Here is a 15095-nt window from a genome sequence, read left to right as displayed (position 1 = left end):
TGCTTTTCCTTTTTTACACATTTATAATTCGGTATGTTGACCAAACTTGATTGAATCGGTTTTTTTAAGTTGTAAGCTAAACTGTAATTAACAAAAAATTAGATAATTTTAACATTTTAATTACTTCAACATTAAATAAAACATAAGTTTTTTTATTAAACCTTTAAAATTATTTTAATTTTTGACACAAAATATAAATAATTTTATTTTTAAATATTTTATTGAAAATCAATTTATTTATTAAGGGTTTTTACTTAATTCTGTCAATAAATTTATAGCTATAAGTATAATTTAGTATATTTCTTTACATATAGCTAAAACACAAATATATATAAATTTTAGAAATTTGGATATCTGCCAATGTGCTGTCAACAGCAATATCCTTTTCTTCGCTCTTCTGCAATCTATAGACTTGCAGCTAGTTTTTTAGTTGACCAAATACCTATGCAAGACTCAAATTACTGTGAAAGAAACTGAAAGAGATGTGAAAAAATTGCAACATATAAAACCAATCTAGAGAGAAATTTACCAATTGCCTGTACTGTGTGGGGAACATAAATTTAAAAATTGTGCATTAATTAAAAAACAATTATTTTCCATCTCCATAACTTGTAAATTACTCAATAGTTGTTTTCATTCTCAATCGGTCAAGTAAAATTGGAATATTAACATCAATTTAACGTCTTACAATTAGAAAACAGCTGACATGTGACAAGTGAATTCTCTACTTCCGCAGTTTTGCTGGAGAGAACGATTTACCCAACAGAAAAAAATTAATCGGGCACAAGTGGGAAGCGAGCGTACTGCGTTTGAAAGATGCAAAAAGATGATAAAGAGCTGCGTGGTCGTAATTAAATGATCCATCGTCGGGCAAAGGACTGACCTACCGCACGCCCGCATGCAGAAAAGCATCTTTTAACGCGCGCATAGCATACCACACGCCATTCAACACAGACACACTGAGCGTCTTTCTTAGCCGCTGCTGATAATTTCATTCTTGCGTCCGCTCGCTTGATTGAATAACACTCACGCTCGGCTTATTCCGCGATACATTAAGTCAGATGCGCTGCGCGCGTCCCACGTGCAGCAAACACTGGGATCGACTCATTGCACCCACGCGCGCACAATGAGCTTCAAGGCTCGCCCAAACATGGCTACTTTTCTCTCTCTCTCGCTCGCTCGCTCGCCGTGTTCGCTCGATCGCCCACTCGCTTTCGATTTTGCATTTTACTCACTCTCGGCGATAATAATACACGCGGAAAACGGCGATTACGGCCCGCTACTGCCCGTCCGCCTTTTCAGACGTACGTGCGTGCGTGCACCTGTTCGCCAAACGACGCTGTGTAAACGTCCGATGCTCCCTTTTTCACCGGAAGGCTGTTTAATTTTATGAATGTTGACAGAAATAATAAAAATGGATGAAAATTTTGTATAAAATAATACTTAAATAATTGTTATTCGATTGAAATAAATTTGTGGGTTTTAAAGGTGGTGAACAATGAATTAGGGCATTTTCGGCTTTAGCAAATAAGTGGTTAATGGAATCCAGGAGAAAATTTAAAAAAAAAATGAGGACCAAATAACATTGCAATTGAACCAATTGTCTGGAGTCTGGAAATGTTCTCGTATATTAACAATATTCGTGGCTTAACCCAAAAACTATTTTCGTCCAGTGAATTGGGGTGTGGCTGGCGAGGAAATTTTTTCTTTAGAGTGGGTTAACCGCTCTTTTGATCTGTCGAAAACTTCACAAAAGTCCTTGGTCCATTTTTCGTGTTAAAATTATCCTACGATGCAACAACAAATTGTTTCCGATGCATTTATTTGTTTAATTTCACAGTATTGTCACGTTCCACTTTTTCAGCGAATGCTTTCTTATTGTTAGGTATTATATTTTCGGCGGCTCAAGAAGAAGCAATTAATTTCTTTTATGAAACTTGAAAGCATTCCATTGTTTTACCGGTTTGGAGATACAATGTTTCAAGCAAATTGCGATTCGCTTCCAAAAAGGAGTCGTCACACAGCAGTTTGGAGACAGGTGTGCCGCCGCTACTGCTGCTACCGAGTGGCTGCAGAAACTCATAAAACACTTCAAAACAAGCAGTGCCGCGGAGAACGCTAACGCGGCATGACATAATTGACCAGATGGTAATTAGAAAGAGCAGGAAAGTGAGTGTATGATTCGCGCATTCCTCGCAGGTAGCACGAGGACCGAATGCATATTAAGCATATTAAGCGGATTAAAGCACACACATGCACACGCACCGGCCGTCGGGTTTTGCCTGCGCGCGTTGCGGTTACATAAATAAATAAATAAATAATCAAGCTGCCGAGCGCTTGGGAATTCATTTCTGACGGTGCGTCGAGCAGCACGCAAACAAATAAAGAGCGACAGCATTTTGTATTTCCCTCACGCGGCGGCGGGCAAGATCTCTCGAGTAGTGCGAGAGAAAGAAAAAGAGAGAAACGAGTTCAGGTGATGTGCTGCTGCTGCTGTTGCTGTTGCTGTTATGGTTGCACCGCGCGCAATACGTATAATAAAATGTGTAGTGTTGCGCGCGCGTAAAATAGCTAGGCCGGCTAACTGGCCCCATTGTGACGGTGCCCAAATTTGGAGCCGCCGCGCAACGCTGTGCTGCTGCCTGCTCCTTTTTGCTCACTCACAGCCTGAATCTTAATACGCGGATTTGTATTGTTTTCGCCGCGCGGCCCCCGTGCCCCCCTCTCTGGAGAAGGAGAGTGAGACGGGACGGCTGCTGGCTGCCTGATAGATTTCATCGGCAGATTGATTTTGACATCGCCGTCAAAGTATTGCATCCCCCCTGCCAATGACCAAGCTTGATTTCTTTGCCAGATATATAGCAGAGAGGAAAGCTCCGAAGGCGCCATGCAGCGCATTTTGGGCATTCATTTGAATATTTAACTGGTTGAAAGTCGTGTTGAGCTTGCACTCCAACAAACTTTATTAATATTTAAAGTGGAATAAGGAGAGTAAACTACTTTACTCTCCTTAAAGTGGAATGATACTGGGCAACAACTGAAAATTATTTAAATTGTTGGATGCCATAAACAATTGATCGATAAAAATTTTTTACAACAATTTGCAATAGTAAAAAATGACCTTCCTACAGTAAAAATTCAAATTTTGCCAATTTTCTCCAAAATGTACAGTGCTTGAGCATATTTTCTTGGCATATTTCGATTCCTCTCGTTGAGATCTGTCCAACGGTGTATGCCACTTATTGGGGAAACTCTTGGTTTTGAAATTAAATCGGATTTCAAGTAAGGAGAGAGCCATTACCATTTGAAAAGCACGGTAACTTTCCAGCCAATTTTCTCGAAAAATTACAGTGCTTCTTAGGTCAATTTAGGCTTTAACTGCGAATCTTAAGGGATGAGTTTATGCATTGGCAACAAGCATTTTCCAGGCTTTTGCAGTATCATTCCTCTTTAAATAAAAGAAATTATCAATTAAAATAACACGTGGAAAGGCAAAAAATGACAAGCGTTCGATACAAAATATAAAGAAGACGTTGTCATGGGCCGTATAAACGTTTCAGTCCCTAATAAAACTACTAGGACTTTTGCAGAGTGTTAAATTAAATAACATTTTGGTTGAGGCGTAAGAAATATTTATCTACATTTAGTGCTAATTTAACGCAGCACATTTAAGAAAATGGCCTTTAATAAGTTTTATTTCTTTTCAGTTGGTGAACTTACTCTGCTTATTCTTTAGCAGGGGATTTCAATACCTGAAATAAAAAGTTCCTTGGTGGCTAATAGATCTCGATGTGGGGAATTGTTTCAACCGAAATAAAACATTATTTGGTTTAAAAATCATAAAATATGTGAAGTTTGCTTGGTCAAAATTTAATCAAAATAAGGCAAGAAATAAAATAGGGCTGTGATTTTTGAAATTAAAACATTGATTTTCAGCTTTATTTTGCATTCTGCTGTCAATTTTTTTTACCATGCCAAGGAACTCTGGATTCAACTTCTTTACCTTAATTAATATTAGGCCAGCTGCAACAAGAAAATCCTGCGTGACTTCTATGCAAGTCACTCCAAAAACGAATATATATGCGCTACATTCTGTACTTTTAACTCCTCGGATGAGAAACTTAAATCCTGGTTTGAAGTTTGAAACCAGATTATAATGTTATTGGATCGAACGCATTGCGGCACGAATCTCGGCAAAGTTTACAGCCAATCCTCGCAATAATACAGTTCAAGTGCGGTTGCAGCCGAACGGGATTAGCATTCAAGAGCGCGCTTTTATTTACGATCAATCCGAGAGCATCAACAGATTTTACGAGAGGCAGTTTTCACGGTCAGGCGCAAACCTCTTTTCTGACCATATTGGCCGGCGCGACGACACACTCTCGACACTAAATTTATCACTGTATACTTGGGCCCACCCACCAGCTACACGAGGTAAGCTTTTTGCACCCACTCGACGTCTCCTGCGGCTGCCAGTTTAATATTCGCACGGCGCGCTGTTGCATGTGGCGTACATTATTTTCTATTTGCAGCGCGCAAAGTGCTGAGCGCGTGCAATTTTGCATTCGACCCACGCTCGCCGGCGACAACACTGCCGCATGTGTGTGTGTCTTGTTTGTTGTGAGTCACGGTGCGCGCGGGGGTTGCTTTCGCGCACACCGGTCGCGAAAGACGCGACTCACGCAGCCCAGGGCGGAGCAGATCGCAAACCGGCTTTGTGCGAAAACGAAAAAAAGAGTACACATAGCTGCTATACGGCCACCGGATGAATAATGAATAAAAATGTTGTCCGCACCGGCCGGCGAGAAAGAAATAATCGCGCAGCCGGGCCTAATTATCATTTCGTGGCCGTGCAATTAATTTTGTGCAGCAATTAAAGCTGCGTCGCCATTATGGATCGCGAGCGGAGGAAAAGTGCTGCTGCTGAGAGAGCCGAATCGAGGCGGACAAGGCCATTGCGGAGCGAGCCTTTTAAGGCGCGCTTCCTAATAATTCTCGGCCGTCCGCCTATGCACTCCATTTGTCCACTCGGCCTAAAAGGCGTGCAAATCTTTCTAATTCAGGCCGGCGTCCACCTTTTTAAAATATGAATGAGCTGACGCCTCATGAATAAAGATCAGACGCGTTCATCGCTACTACTGCACTCGAGAAAAAGTTAAAAGCTGACGTTTACATTCGTTCCGTCGCTCATTCACGCGATGATGGGTCAATTCGAGACTGCTTAAATTCCTCTCGTGATTTTAATGAATTGACAGAGTTCTTTACATTCGCTTCAAGCGCTTGTTTTCCCCCGAAGCACAGCTGCTGAAAACTCAACGCGTTCGTTTCACTCTAACAATAAGTGGTTGTGTATAAAAAATGCGAATATAATCAGCAGTGGATTAGCCTTAAAAGGCTCTGCATACATCACACAAATTGAATTTGATTCACGAGCGATAAAAACTGTTGCAGACCTGATCGGCAAAGCAAACGTATGGAACTGGGCCCAAGGCTACGTGATCTATTATTCCGCACGTGAATTTATGAAAAAATAATCATGTGGATCAGATATATATTATTTTTGAGAGGCAGCCAAAGTGACGGGATCCTGCCCGGCGTCGTCGTGCTTTTTCGAGAGGTGTGGCTCCCTTTGTCTAGTTTTCTCGCACGCCTTGTCGATCTTCTAATAAAATACGAAGAGCACCAACTCGAAAAGTGACGTCATTGCACACACAAATCCTTGTGAGCCAAGCGTTGATACGAGCGCATTGTAAAATATTTACAGCCCCAAAACTTAAATAGAAGAAGACAGAATCGTTGAAACAGGCCGTTACTGCTAATTCTGTATGTTTTTTATTTTATTTATTTGAGTTATTTTGAATAATAATAAATTCAAACTCTTGTCTTAATGAAACCATTTTTGCTAACACACACACATGATCGCAAAACTAAAGATTTGCATAAAAATTTTTAAAAATCCTTTTTAATTTTACTTAAATAACTATTTAAAATTAGGAAAACGTTAAAAAAAATCCCCAGGTTGACGTTTAAATTTTTGGAAAATTGGTTTAAAAAATTGCATGCTAATCAAACGGCGAGCACTTGTTTGCTTTTATTGAAAATTTTTATTTATTTCGTCAGAATGGAAATTTCGCTCATAATTCGCACACCGCTGGATAGATTGTGACGAGAGGAATCTAAACCATAAAGAAATCCATTTAATTTTTCGAGATATTTGGCAAAATCTGAAATTTAACTGTTTCTTGGTCGTAATTATTGCTCATTGTAGAGATAACTGTTGCTAAACTTTACAAAATAACTAATTCAATGAAATACACTTGCTGTAGTACAAAATGTTCTTAATTTTTGGCCTGTAAAGCTCTACTATTTTAATTATTATTAATAATTAAACGCGGGTGAAGATTGTTCGCAAAAAATAATTTAACCCTTTTCTCAATTGGTGCAAAAACAGTTTAGATATGTCTCAAGCTGAAAAATTGTGATAATTAAAGCATTATAAATTCTAAATCCCTTTACCATTTCCGTTTTATGTTTTAATTCGTAGAAAAAAACCATGAAAATTATAAGTAAAGTTCTTTGCGCATTTCCTCTTGGCAATAAGGAGGACCACAAGCCTCGAAAAAGCTAATAGCGTTTCCAATCCTTGCGGGGGTCCGATAATTGACCGTGCGAGTGAGTGCATTTCGTGCTGCTGCTCCTCGCACGGTCCATTAGGCGGCTCTCACATTTCCAGCTTGTCCATAGCCATGCCATGCGGCCGCCGACCGACCGACCACTCAAGACAATAAATCTCGACGCCTTGACTTACTTAGTTAAGCGAGTGAGAATTAGAGAAATATCTTAATTTATTATGTGACCCCATCACTCGCTATTATTTATAGGAGGCAAGCCCGATGCTCGCACGGTTCGTGTTTGGGTTTTTCGTATAATGGCCCGGCTATATAGGGGGTCCATTATAAAAAGATCTCTCGTAATTTGAGGATACCACTTCTTGGCTCATTGATTTTTTTCGGCTCTTAAATTATTCTGCGGAAGTTCCATTCAAATGATTTTGAAAATAGAAATTGTGAAGCACATTGTACTCTGATCAACTTCCACGATGAGAATTAAAATAAATTATAAAAATAAATAAAAAAATTCGTTCACAAGAAATGTAAATTTAAATGAACTACATATTTATTCAAAACAATTTGTGGCTCATTAAGTTAAACATAAATTAAGTTTCTTCGTTGTTAGATTGTAGTTTTATCAACAAACAGTAATTATTTTTGATTAAATCAAAGTTTCCATGGTCTTTTTCCTCTTTCACGCGTTTTTTCCGTGGGAAACATTTGCTTCTGCTCTCAATTGTGTCATCCCGTAACGTAAACGTATTTCGGATTGCATAATTTTAAATATTAACTCGTTTGCCTTATTTCACGTGAGAGCGTTTTACATTTTACATTTGTTCACGTCAAAAATCTCGGTCTCGATACACCTGGTCACGCTTTTAACGTTGATTTCCAAGTGAGAACACCTGTAGTAAAAAGCTCTAACAGTATACACTCTCGGGATGTGCTTTTGATGCGAGAGAAAAGAGAAAGAAAGAAAGAAAGGCCCCTCGCTGTCTCCGGGATGATGGGCACTCCGTCTGTCACTCATCTCAATTTTCAATCTTGGCTGCCGCGAGATGCATCTGTGCGGCCGAACGTCTTGTTCCACGGCCCTAAAGGTCAACAGCCGCGCGACATGCTCGGCTGCACTGCACAATGATCACCGTCGTAATGGTAACAACCTGATACAACGCATAATTGGCCGCGGGGCACCCATAGTGCGGCCTTTCGCAGCCGCGGCGGCGGCCACTTGTTCGCACAAAAGGGCCCGCAGGTTGCTTTTTTCTTTCTTTATCTCTCAGCACCGGCGTTTAATATTGGGTCACACGGCTAATTTGGATTTTTTGTGTTCTCTTGATGGCCTGCCAGTGAAATCCTCGCAACTGCCGGGTTGCTGCGGCAAAGACCTGCTCGATCCCCTTCTCTTTTTTATTTTGCCTTTGTTAATTAGTGAAAAACTAGAATGTTTTATGATTTTATCGGCGCGCTCGGTGCCGTTGGAGAAATTCGGATTTTTATTTTTTTGGCAAATCCGCTTGGAGATAAATTTACGTCGAGTCCTTATATCCAGCTTATCTTAACAGAGTTTGAGGACGACTTCTTCCATCACTTTTCTTTCTTATGGACCCTTTTCGGTCCCTTTGCCGGCGAATTCTTGCAAATTTCAAGGCATTCTTTCAGCCGAAACGACTGTCTCATATAAAAATGTCCGCTGGAATTTTCGGTCCGGCGTTTTATTTGTCCGCGCCGCTCGTCCCCGGCATTTGTTTCCCTCCAACGAATGCGGGATAGCATTTCGGGAAAATCGAAAGGTCGTGCGTAGAGACGAGAGCAACAGCGTGAAATATTTACATATGATATGCCTCTGCGGTTTGAACTGTCTTCTTCCCATACGGATTGGCCATTAGGACGCGCTCCTTTTACTTTTTGGCGCTATCCAAAAATCATAAATTAGTCAGACAACATTACTGTCAAATTTATCCGCCCCGGCCGACGTGCCTTTTTCCTCTCTCGTTTTTCGACTTATCTCAAGTGTCTCATTCTTTCACGAGGAGAGACAGATCCCGTGATAAAAAGCCGCGTGTGTGTGTTGGCAGCATCATTTAATCTGCCAGCTAGCTTTCTTAATTTTAAGCTTCTTTCTAGAGCTGCGCGAAAGATGTGTGTGGCTATTTTCGCCACATGATACGAGCCCATAAAACTGTGTATAGAATCTCATTCTGTGCGGCGAGGGGAGATTTTTTTTCCCACCGACTTTTGCACAATTTTTCACTCTCGGCTTTTCGCGAAAAAGCAGTCAGTATCTCCTCGGCGCGTACGCCCGGAGGCGGTTTCTCGGAAGGAAAAAGCTCGGGCTGCGGCGACGAGTGTGACCCCGAGTGCAGCCAGCCGCCAGCTCGATTTATGAAAATTGGGCCTGGCTAGCTAGCTCTTTTTATTAATGGCCAGACGTGCCAGCCGCTCTCATGAATTTAATGCCATAAAATCGATTTCTTTCGAGATGAGAGCGCCTCCTTTTTCTCCTTCTCATGAGTCCGTAACAGGCCCATAAATTGTGAACCGCCGAACATCAAATTACACGCGCTTTTATGTCGGCTAATCTCACAATTTTATTTGCATAAACACACTGGCCAACTAATTGAATTCTGCATAATGTATGCGGTCGGACTTAGCGAGACCGAGGATATTTTGGTCCTCGCCACTTATAATTAGCCAATTACTAAATGCAAATTGGAATTTCAGCTGGCTGAAATTAATGCTAACTCGATGATTGAGGCCCTTCTGTTTAGACATTAATGCTAGAACATGTTTGGAACAGTCGAAATAAGCGCGTAAAGCATATTTACGTTAGTACCGTTTTTACGATATAAGTTACATTTAATTTTTCAGTGGAAAAAAATACACATTTACATTTCCAGCAGACGTACAATCAATTTTTGAACAAAATTAGCTGTGAATACCACAAAGATTGGGAATTAAAAATAATACCAATGACTGCTGAAGGCAGAAACGAATTGCTGTAGTGAAAAATTACGTTCTAAAAGAAGTTTTGAATTTTTAAATAATTAATGTTGAATAAGAGGCTTTATTATTGAATTTGCTTATAACTAGGAAATTGTCATTGTCTTCCAAAAATAGTGCAGTGCCTTCTGCCCAAAAAGGCTTAAAAGGGTCTTGGTCTGGCCAGCGGGAACCAGATTCATGCGACGCGCAAGTATGGCGTCCGGTGGAGTTTGGCGCGAAAAAACAGTCACGTGAAAATTCGCGAAAAGAACCAAGTTTTCGTCAATATTGTGACATGATTTGCATTACTCTTAACTAATTGTGTCTTTTGGATCGAAAAAACAAACTCTTGACACTCGTACAGCAATCCAAAGAGAGCTTTTTGTTTTCCACATTCAGACGCCATCTTGGATCTGCGCAGTGGGAACCAATTTTATCGAACATCTGGCCCCCGTTGCGATAGATGATAACAGCTTTATTATTTAAACATGTATAAAAAATTGGGTTTTGTAACTAAAATATTTCTATACACCAAGAAAGAAAGATAGAGTATTGTTTGTGCTTGCAATTTTAACAAGAACTCTAGGAAAAAATTCCATACTTATATAAGTAATCTGAATAATTTATTCTTTATCATCATCATATCAAAGTTATCTAATTTTTTAAGTCAAAATTTGAACGTTTATCAATAAAACTTTTGCATCTTTCTGATGAAAAGATATTTCATGGAGTTTTCAAAACCTGAACTGAGCGCCAGGGCAGGTCAGAATTCTGAACCGTAAATGAAAAAGTAATTATTTTCTTTCGTTGCTGCTGCATCTGCGCGGCGGAGCGTTTATTAAAAAATTTATCAAGTGTCTGCCTCTCTCGCGTATTATATATAATATATATTCGCCGTGTGCAACATGACAAAGTGTAATTGCCGCTGAAATATGACGGCGGGCAATTAGCGAGCTTAATTAATTGTCGGCAGGTGTTCGAGGTCGCGTATGTGATAGTCAAAGCGGGCAATTCGCCGCGGCCGGGCAACTGGATCCTCGAGCGCTCGCTCGACGGCAAGACATTCTTCCCGTGGCAGTACTACGCCATCAGCGAAGAGGAATGCGAAACCTGGTTCGGAGTGCCGCCTACCCCTGGCAGGCCGACCTACAGGGCGGACACAGAGGTCATCTGCACTTCGCACTACTCCAAACTGGAACCCCTCGAGGGAGGGGAGGTGAGTTGGATATTAAATTGGTTCTTAATGGAAAATTCTAAAGAATAAAAATTTAATTTATTTTTAAAACAGAAAATTATTCCAATAATTAGAGAAAAATACAAATCTTCTTGTGTTCATTTGTCATAAATTTGATTTTCAATTTAAAATGCAGCAAAATATTTTTATTTTCTCAAAATTTGAATTTTCCCTATTTCTTTTGTGGAAATTTGGAAAAATAAACAGCTTGTTGGAAGTTGCTATTAATTTAAACTAAAACCCCGAGTGCATCTGCCTTCATTAGCATCTACCAACAATCGTTTTAAATAACACAGCAGTCTGGAAATTAAAATATATATTTTTTTAAATTTTATTCCTCAGATTCACACGTCAATCGTGAACGGCCGGCCAGGAGCAAACGAATCGACTGTTCTTCTCCGCGAATTCTCCCGCGCCCGATTCGTGCGATTGCGTCTGCAAAGGGTGCACACCCTGAACGCCGACCTTTTGAGCGGCTCCAGCGACCCAGGCCCCGAGTACGGCCGCGGCGACACCGGTCTCCCTCCTTCCTCGGTCGAAACCACCTCTTCGCAGAAATACTTCTACTCTATCAAGGACATTTCCATCGGTGGGCAGTGCGTCTGCCACGGACACGCCACTGAGTGTCCTCAGAACAAGAGCACTGGGGTAAGAAATATTATCTATCTAAATGTTAATTTTACAAAATAGATTCTTCATAAAATCATTAATTTTTCCAATCCTTTCAAAATACCGATTCTTGCACCTCAATTTTCTTGGGAATTCTACTCAAATTTTTAATTTTTTTATCAATTTCTTTTAATTAAAACAGATTTTATGAAATAGTTAAAATAATTAGTTAATTTTTTGAACAATTACTATATTTTTAGAAACGTTCTTGTGTGTGCCGTCATGAAACGTGCGGCGAAGAATGCGACACGTGCTGTCCGATGTTCAACCAGCTGCCCTGGAAGGCCGGAACCGCCCTGGACGCAGGCAAGTGCGAACCTTGCCAGTGTTTCGGACACGCCGACTCTTGCGTCTACGACGCCGAGGTGGCGCGAAACAGGCTCAGCCTCAACACCAACGGCGAGCACAAGGGAGGCGGTGTGTGCGTCGATTGCAGGGTGAGTAAAATCCCTTTTCTTACTCTTGTTTCAAACTGAAGGCAGAACGAAAAAATTATATTACTACTTTTGTGTGTAATTGACGTAGTGTGATGGTCTGGATTGAAATATTCATAATTCAATTGCTTTTTTCAACTAAAATTAGAAAGATATTAACTTCCTGTGAAAACAGGCATGAAAAAAGTAGAGCAAAAAAGATTTGTGGTCAGGCACCGGCGAGATTCGAACTCACGATCTCCTGTTTACTAGACAGGCGCTTTAACCAACTAAGCCACGGCGCCGCCAGTTTTCTGTGGCAGCATCACAGAATATATTCTCCGCTTCAGCATGGCCCTTACTCTTGTGGCCATTGTAACTGCTGCCACCTAACGCAACTCTTACGAAGTAAATTACATCAACACTGCCATGCTTTTACCTGCTGTTCTTGTGTCAATGCCTTTACCAGTTCGCCTTTGTGCAGTTAACACATTTTATGATAAGTCCGGATAAGTCAGTTTTCAGTGTCAGGTGATACGTGCTCAACAACTGGTAAAAGAAAGTTTTTAACAGTAAATTTTGTAATAGTAATCTATATTTATCAAAGGTTTGCCATTAAGGAATTTTGAAGAAATTATTTAAATGAGAATCATTTTTATTTTCGGTTTTCTGACAAAAGGAAAATTTATCACAAAAGAAGTAAAAAAGTCCTCTTTTCTGATTTGCATTCTTTACAGTTAAATGAGTGGTGAATGTGGCGATTGAATTGATTAAATAATTTTCTTTTTTCTTTTTTATTTGGGACTGAAAGTGCGAAATCATCTATACACATATCTAAAAATAAAATAGACATCGGAATTTAATATGGCAAGGCCAACCTCTTGTAAAAAGTTACACTAATTTTCTGTGTATTTTATTGTCTTTGTTTAAAAATTTTAAGTCAATGAGAAATTTGACCAGATGATATATTCACACCAGCATAAACTTGCCTCAGTCTTGCTCTAAACTAGGATTTTTTGAGGGAAATATAATAATTTCCTCAGAATAATCGCTCTCCGAGTTTTGTTATTTTTTTTTATCAATTTTTTGGTAAATTTTATTTAATTTTTTTAATTGGTTTTTAAGTGCATGGCGTCTGATCTTCTTTAACAAATGAAACTTAGTTTAAATTTGAGCCACTTATCAAGGAAAATTTGCTGTTCAAATGCTTTATTACCTATTGAAGAGATTTTTCCTTATTATAATATTGTTGTTTTTATTAATTTAGGATCACACCACTGGAATCAATTGCGAACTGTGCGTCGTCGGCTATTACAGACCGCCAGGCGTTCGGCGCGACAACTCGTCTCCGTGCCGACCGTGTCAGTGCCATCATGTTGGCTCGCCGAGTGGACGGTGCGCCTCTGTCGCTGAAGAAGGCGAAGAGCAATTGGAGGTGAAGTAATTGCAGATTAATTAAATATCAGATATTCAACAGTTAAATTCTGTTCACAGACTCCTGGGCAGTGCGAGTGCAGACCAGGGTACGGCGGCCGCCTCTGCGACAGGTGTGCTGCCGGCTTCAGGGGCTTCCCTGACTGCCAACCTTGCCCGTGTTCGAAGGATGGCTCGATCTTTTCTGAAGACTGCGAGGAACAATGCCGCTGCAAGGTAGACCAAAATGCCTTCTCATGGGTACAGATTTTTAATTAAATTTTGATAAATTCAGGAACACGTCGAAGGAGAAAGGTGTGACCGGTGCCAACCAGGCTACTTTGGTCTGAACGCTGAGCACCCTGGCGGCTGCATTCCCTGCTTCTGCTCTGGCGTTCCTGGAGCGACTTGCGTTGAGGCGAATCTGACCGTCTCGCTTGGCGAGCTCGGCTCAGAGGCAGGATGGCACGTCACCGACCTTGAGAGGTCCAAAATGATCCCAGCCTCAAGAATCGGTATAACAATTAATTTGTTCTCTGCCACAAACTATCAAGGCTTTTAATAACCACTAAATTTTAAAACTTTTTTATTTTTCTCATTTTTTCTAAATTTGAATTGACCCATTAATTAAAAGGCAAAATCAAGAGCTTAATTTTTTAAGAAAGTCGCTAAATTTTACTGAGATAGTTTAGGTGGTTCTAAGAAAACTTAAGTATCTATATTGTAGTGACATAATTTTTTAAATGTTTTGAAATTCCCAAAAGTTTTGAATTAACTTCTCTATTTGTTAAATCCTGAATATTTCTTATGAACTCTGTCTTGCTTCATACGTTTTGAACAATTAAGTTAGTCATAATTCATCAATTTCAAACAATTTTGACAATATTTCTTAAAATAAGGGCACTCTCTTTGTCGAAATTAAAGAAATCCAGGCTGTCATACACATGCTAGCTGACTCAAGCGTTTTTGCGATACATTTTTCCTCTTGCACAGAAAATTCATTCAGATTCAGCTTTTTTAAAATGTCCAAAATATATAGGTCCTGAATTATTTTGTCACCCCTGCAATGGTTGACCAGAACTGAAAGTCGGCCTTTTTCGCGATCATAAATTCATGTGATCACACAACACGCCAACCATGGCTTCCACTTTTTAATTTATAAAAACAAACTGTTTCACACAAATGTGGCAAACGGATGTGATTTTTTATGCCTATTGTATTTTACTATTTTTTTTAAACTGAGATAAAAATACTGAGTAACTTTACGCGAAGCCGCCTTTAATTTTATAAATTGTGAATGCCCGTTTTTATTGTTTTTATTTTTAATTATGTGTGTTCTCTCTCTCCTCCAGGCGCTAATGGACCTCTGAGCATCGCTGCTGACGACCTTCCGTTCCGAACAGAGAACTACTATTGGATCGCACCTCCGTTGCAGTACCTGGCCGACATCCTCACCAGCTACGGACAGCAGCTGAAAATGGAGCTGTCGTGGACAGCGGCTCGTGGTGACACCAGCGGCAGGCCGACCATGTGCGCCGACCTTGTTCTCATTGGCGATGGCCTCACCATTGGACTGGACAACAACGCCTACACGGGCACCAACGCCACCATCAACGTCGTCCTCACTGAAGAGGGCTGGAGGCACATGTTGCCGCCCGCCAAGGACAGACCTGTGAGCCGCGCAGACTTCCTCAGGGTCTTGGCTGGCCTCAGGCACGTCATGATCAGGGCCAAGTTCCACACTGATCAAATCGAAGGAAGGTAAGACTC

General features: G+C 40.4%; 1 protein-coding gene and 1 non-coding gene across 2 annotated transcripts in view; one reads left to right on the top strand and one right to left on the bottom strand.

The window, feature by feature from the left end:
* Positions 1-15095, top strand: part of wb (wing blister) — a 43915-nt gene that overhangs the window by 11012 nt on the left and 17808 nt on the right. Inside the window, exons 3-9 of the mRNA XM_065483606.1 lie at positions 10570-10812; positions 11173-11478; positions 11700-11936; positions 13180-13347; positions 13407-13562; positions 13621-13840; positions 14678-15086. Of these exons, the coding sequence (XP_065339678.1) occupies positions 10570-10812; positions 11173-11478; positions 11700-11936; positions 13180-13347; positions 13407-13562; positions 13621-13840; positions 14678-15086 (1739 nt within the window). The remainder of the gene's footprint in view (positions 1-10569; positions 10813-11172; positions 11479-11699; positions 11937-13179; positions 13348-13406; positions 13563-13620; positions 13841-14677; positions 15087-15095) is intronic.
* TRNAT-AGU (transfer RNA threonine (anticodon AGU)) lies at positions 12144-12217 on the bottom strand. The gene has a single exon. It is a non-coding gene; the product is annotated as a tRNA-Thr (tRNA).

The sequence above is a fragment of the Cloeon dipterum genome, chromosome 1, assembly GCF_949628265.1.
Source record: "Cloeon dipterum chromosome 1, ieCloDipt1.1, whole genome shotgun sequence".
Classification (NCBI taxonomy): domain Eukaryota; kingdom Metazoa; phylum Arthropoda; class Insecta; order Ephemeroptera; family Baetidae; genus Cloeon; species Cloeon dipterum.
This window is presented reverse-complemented; position numbering and strand designations above follow the sequence as displayed.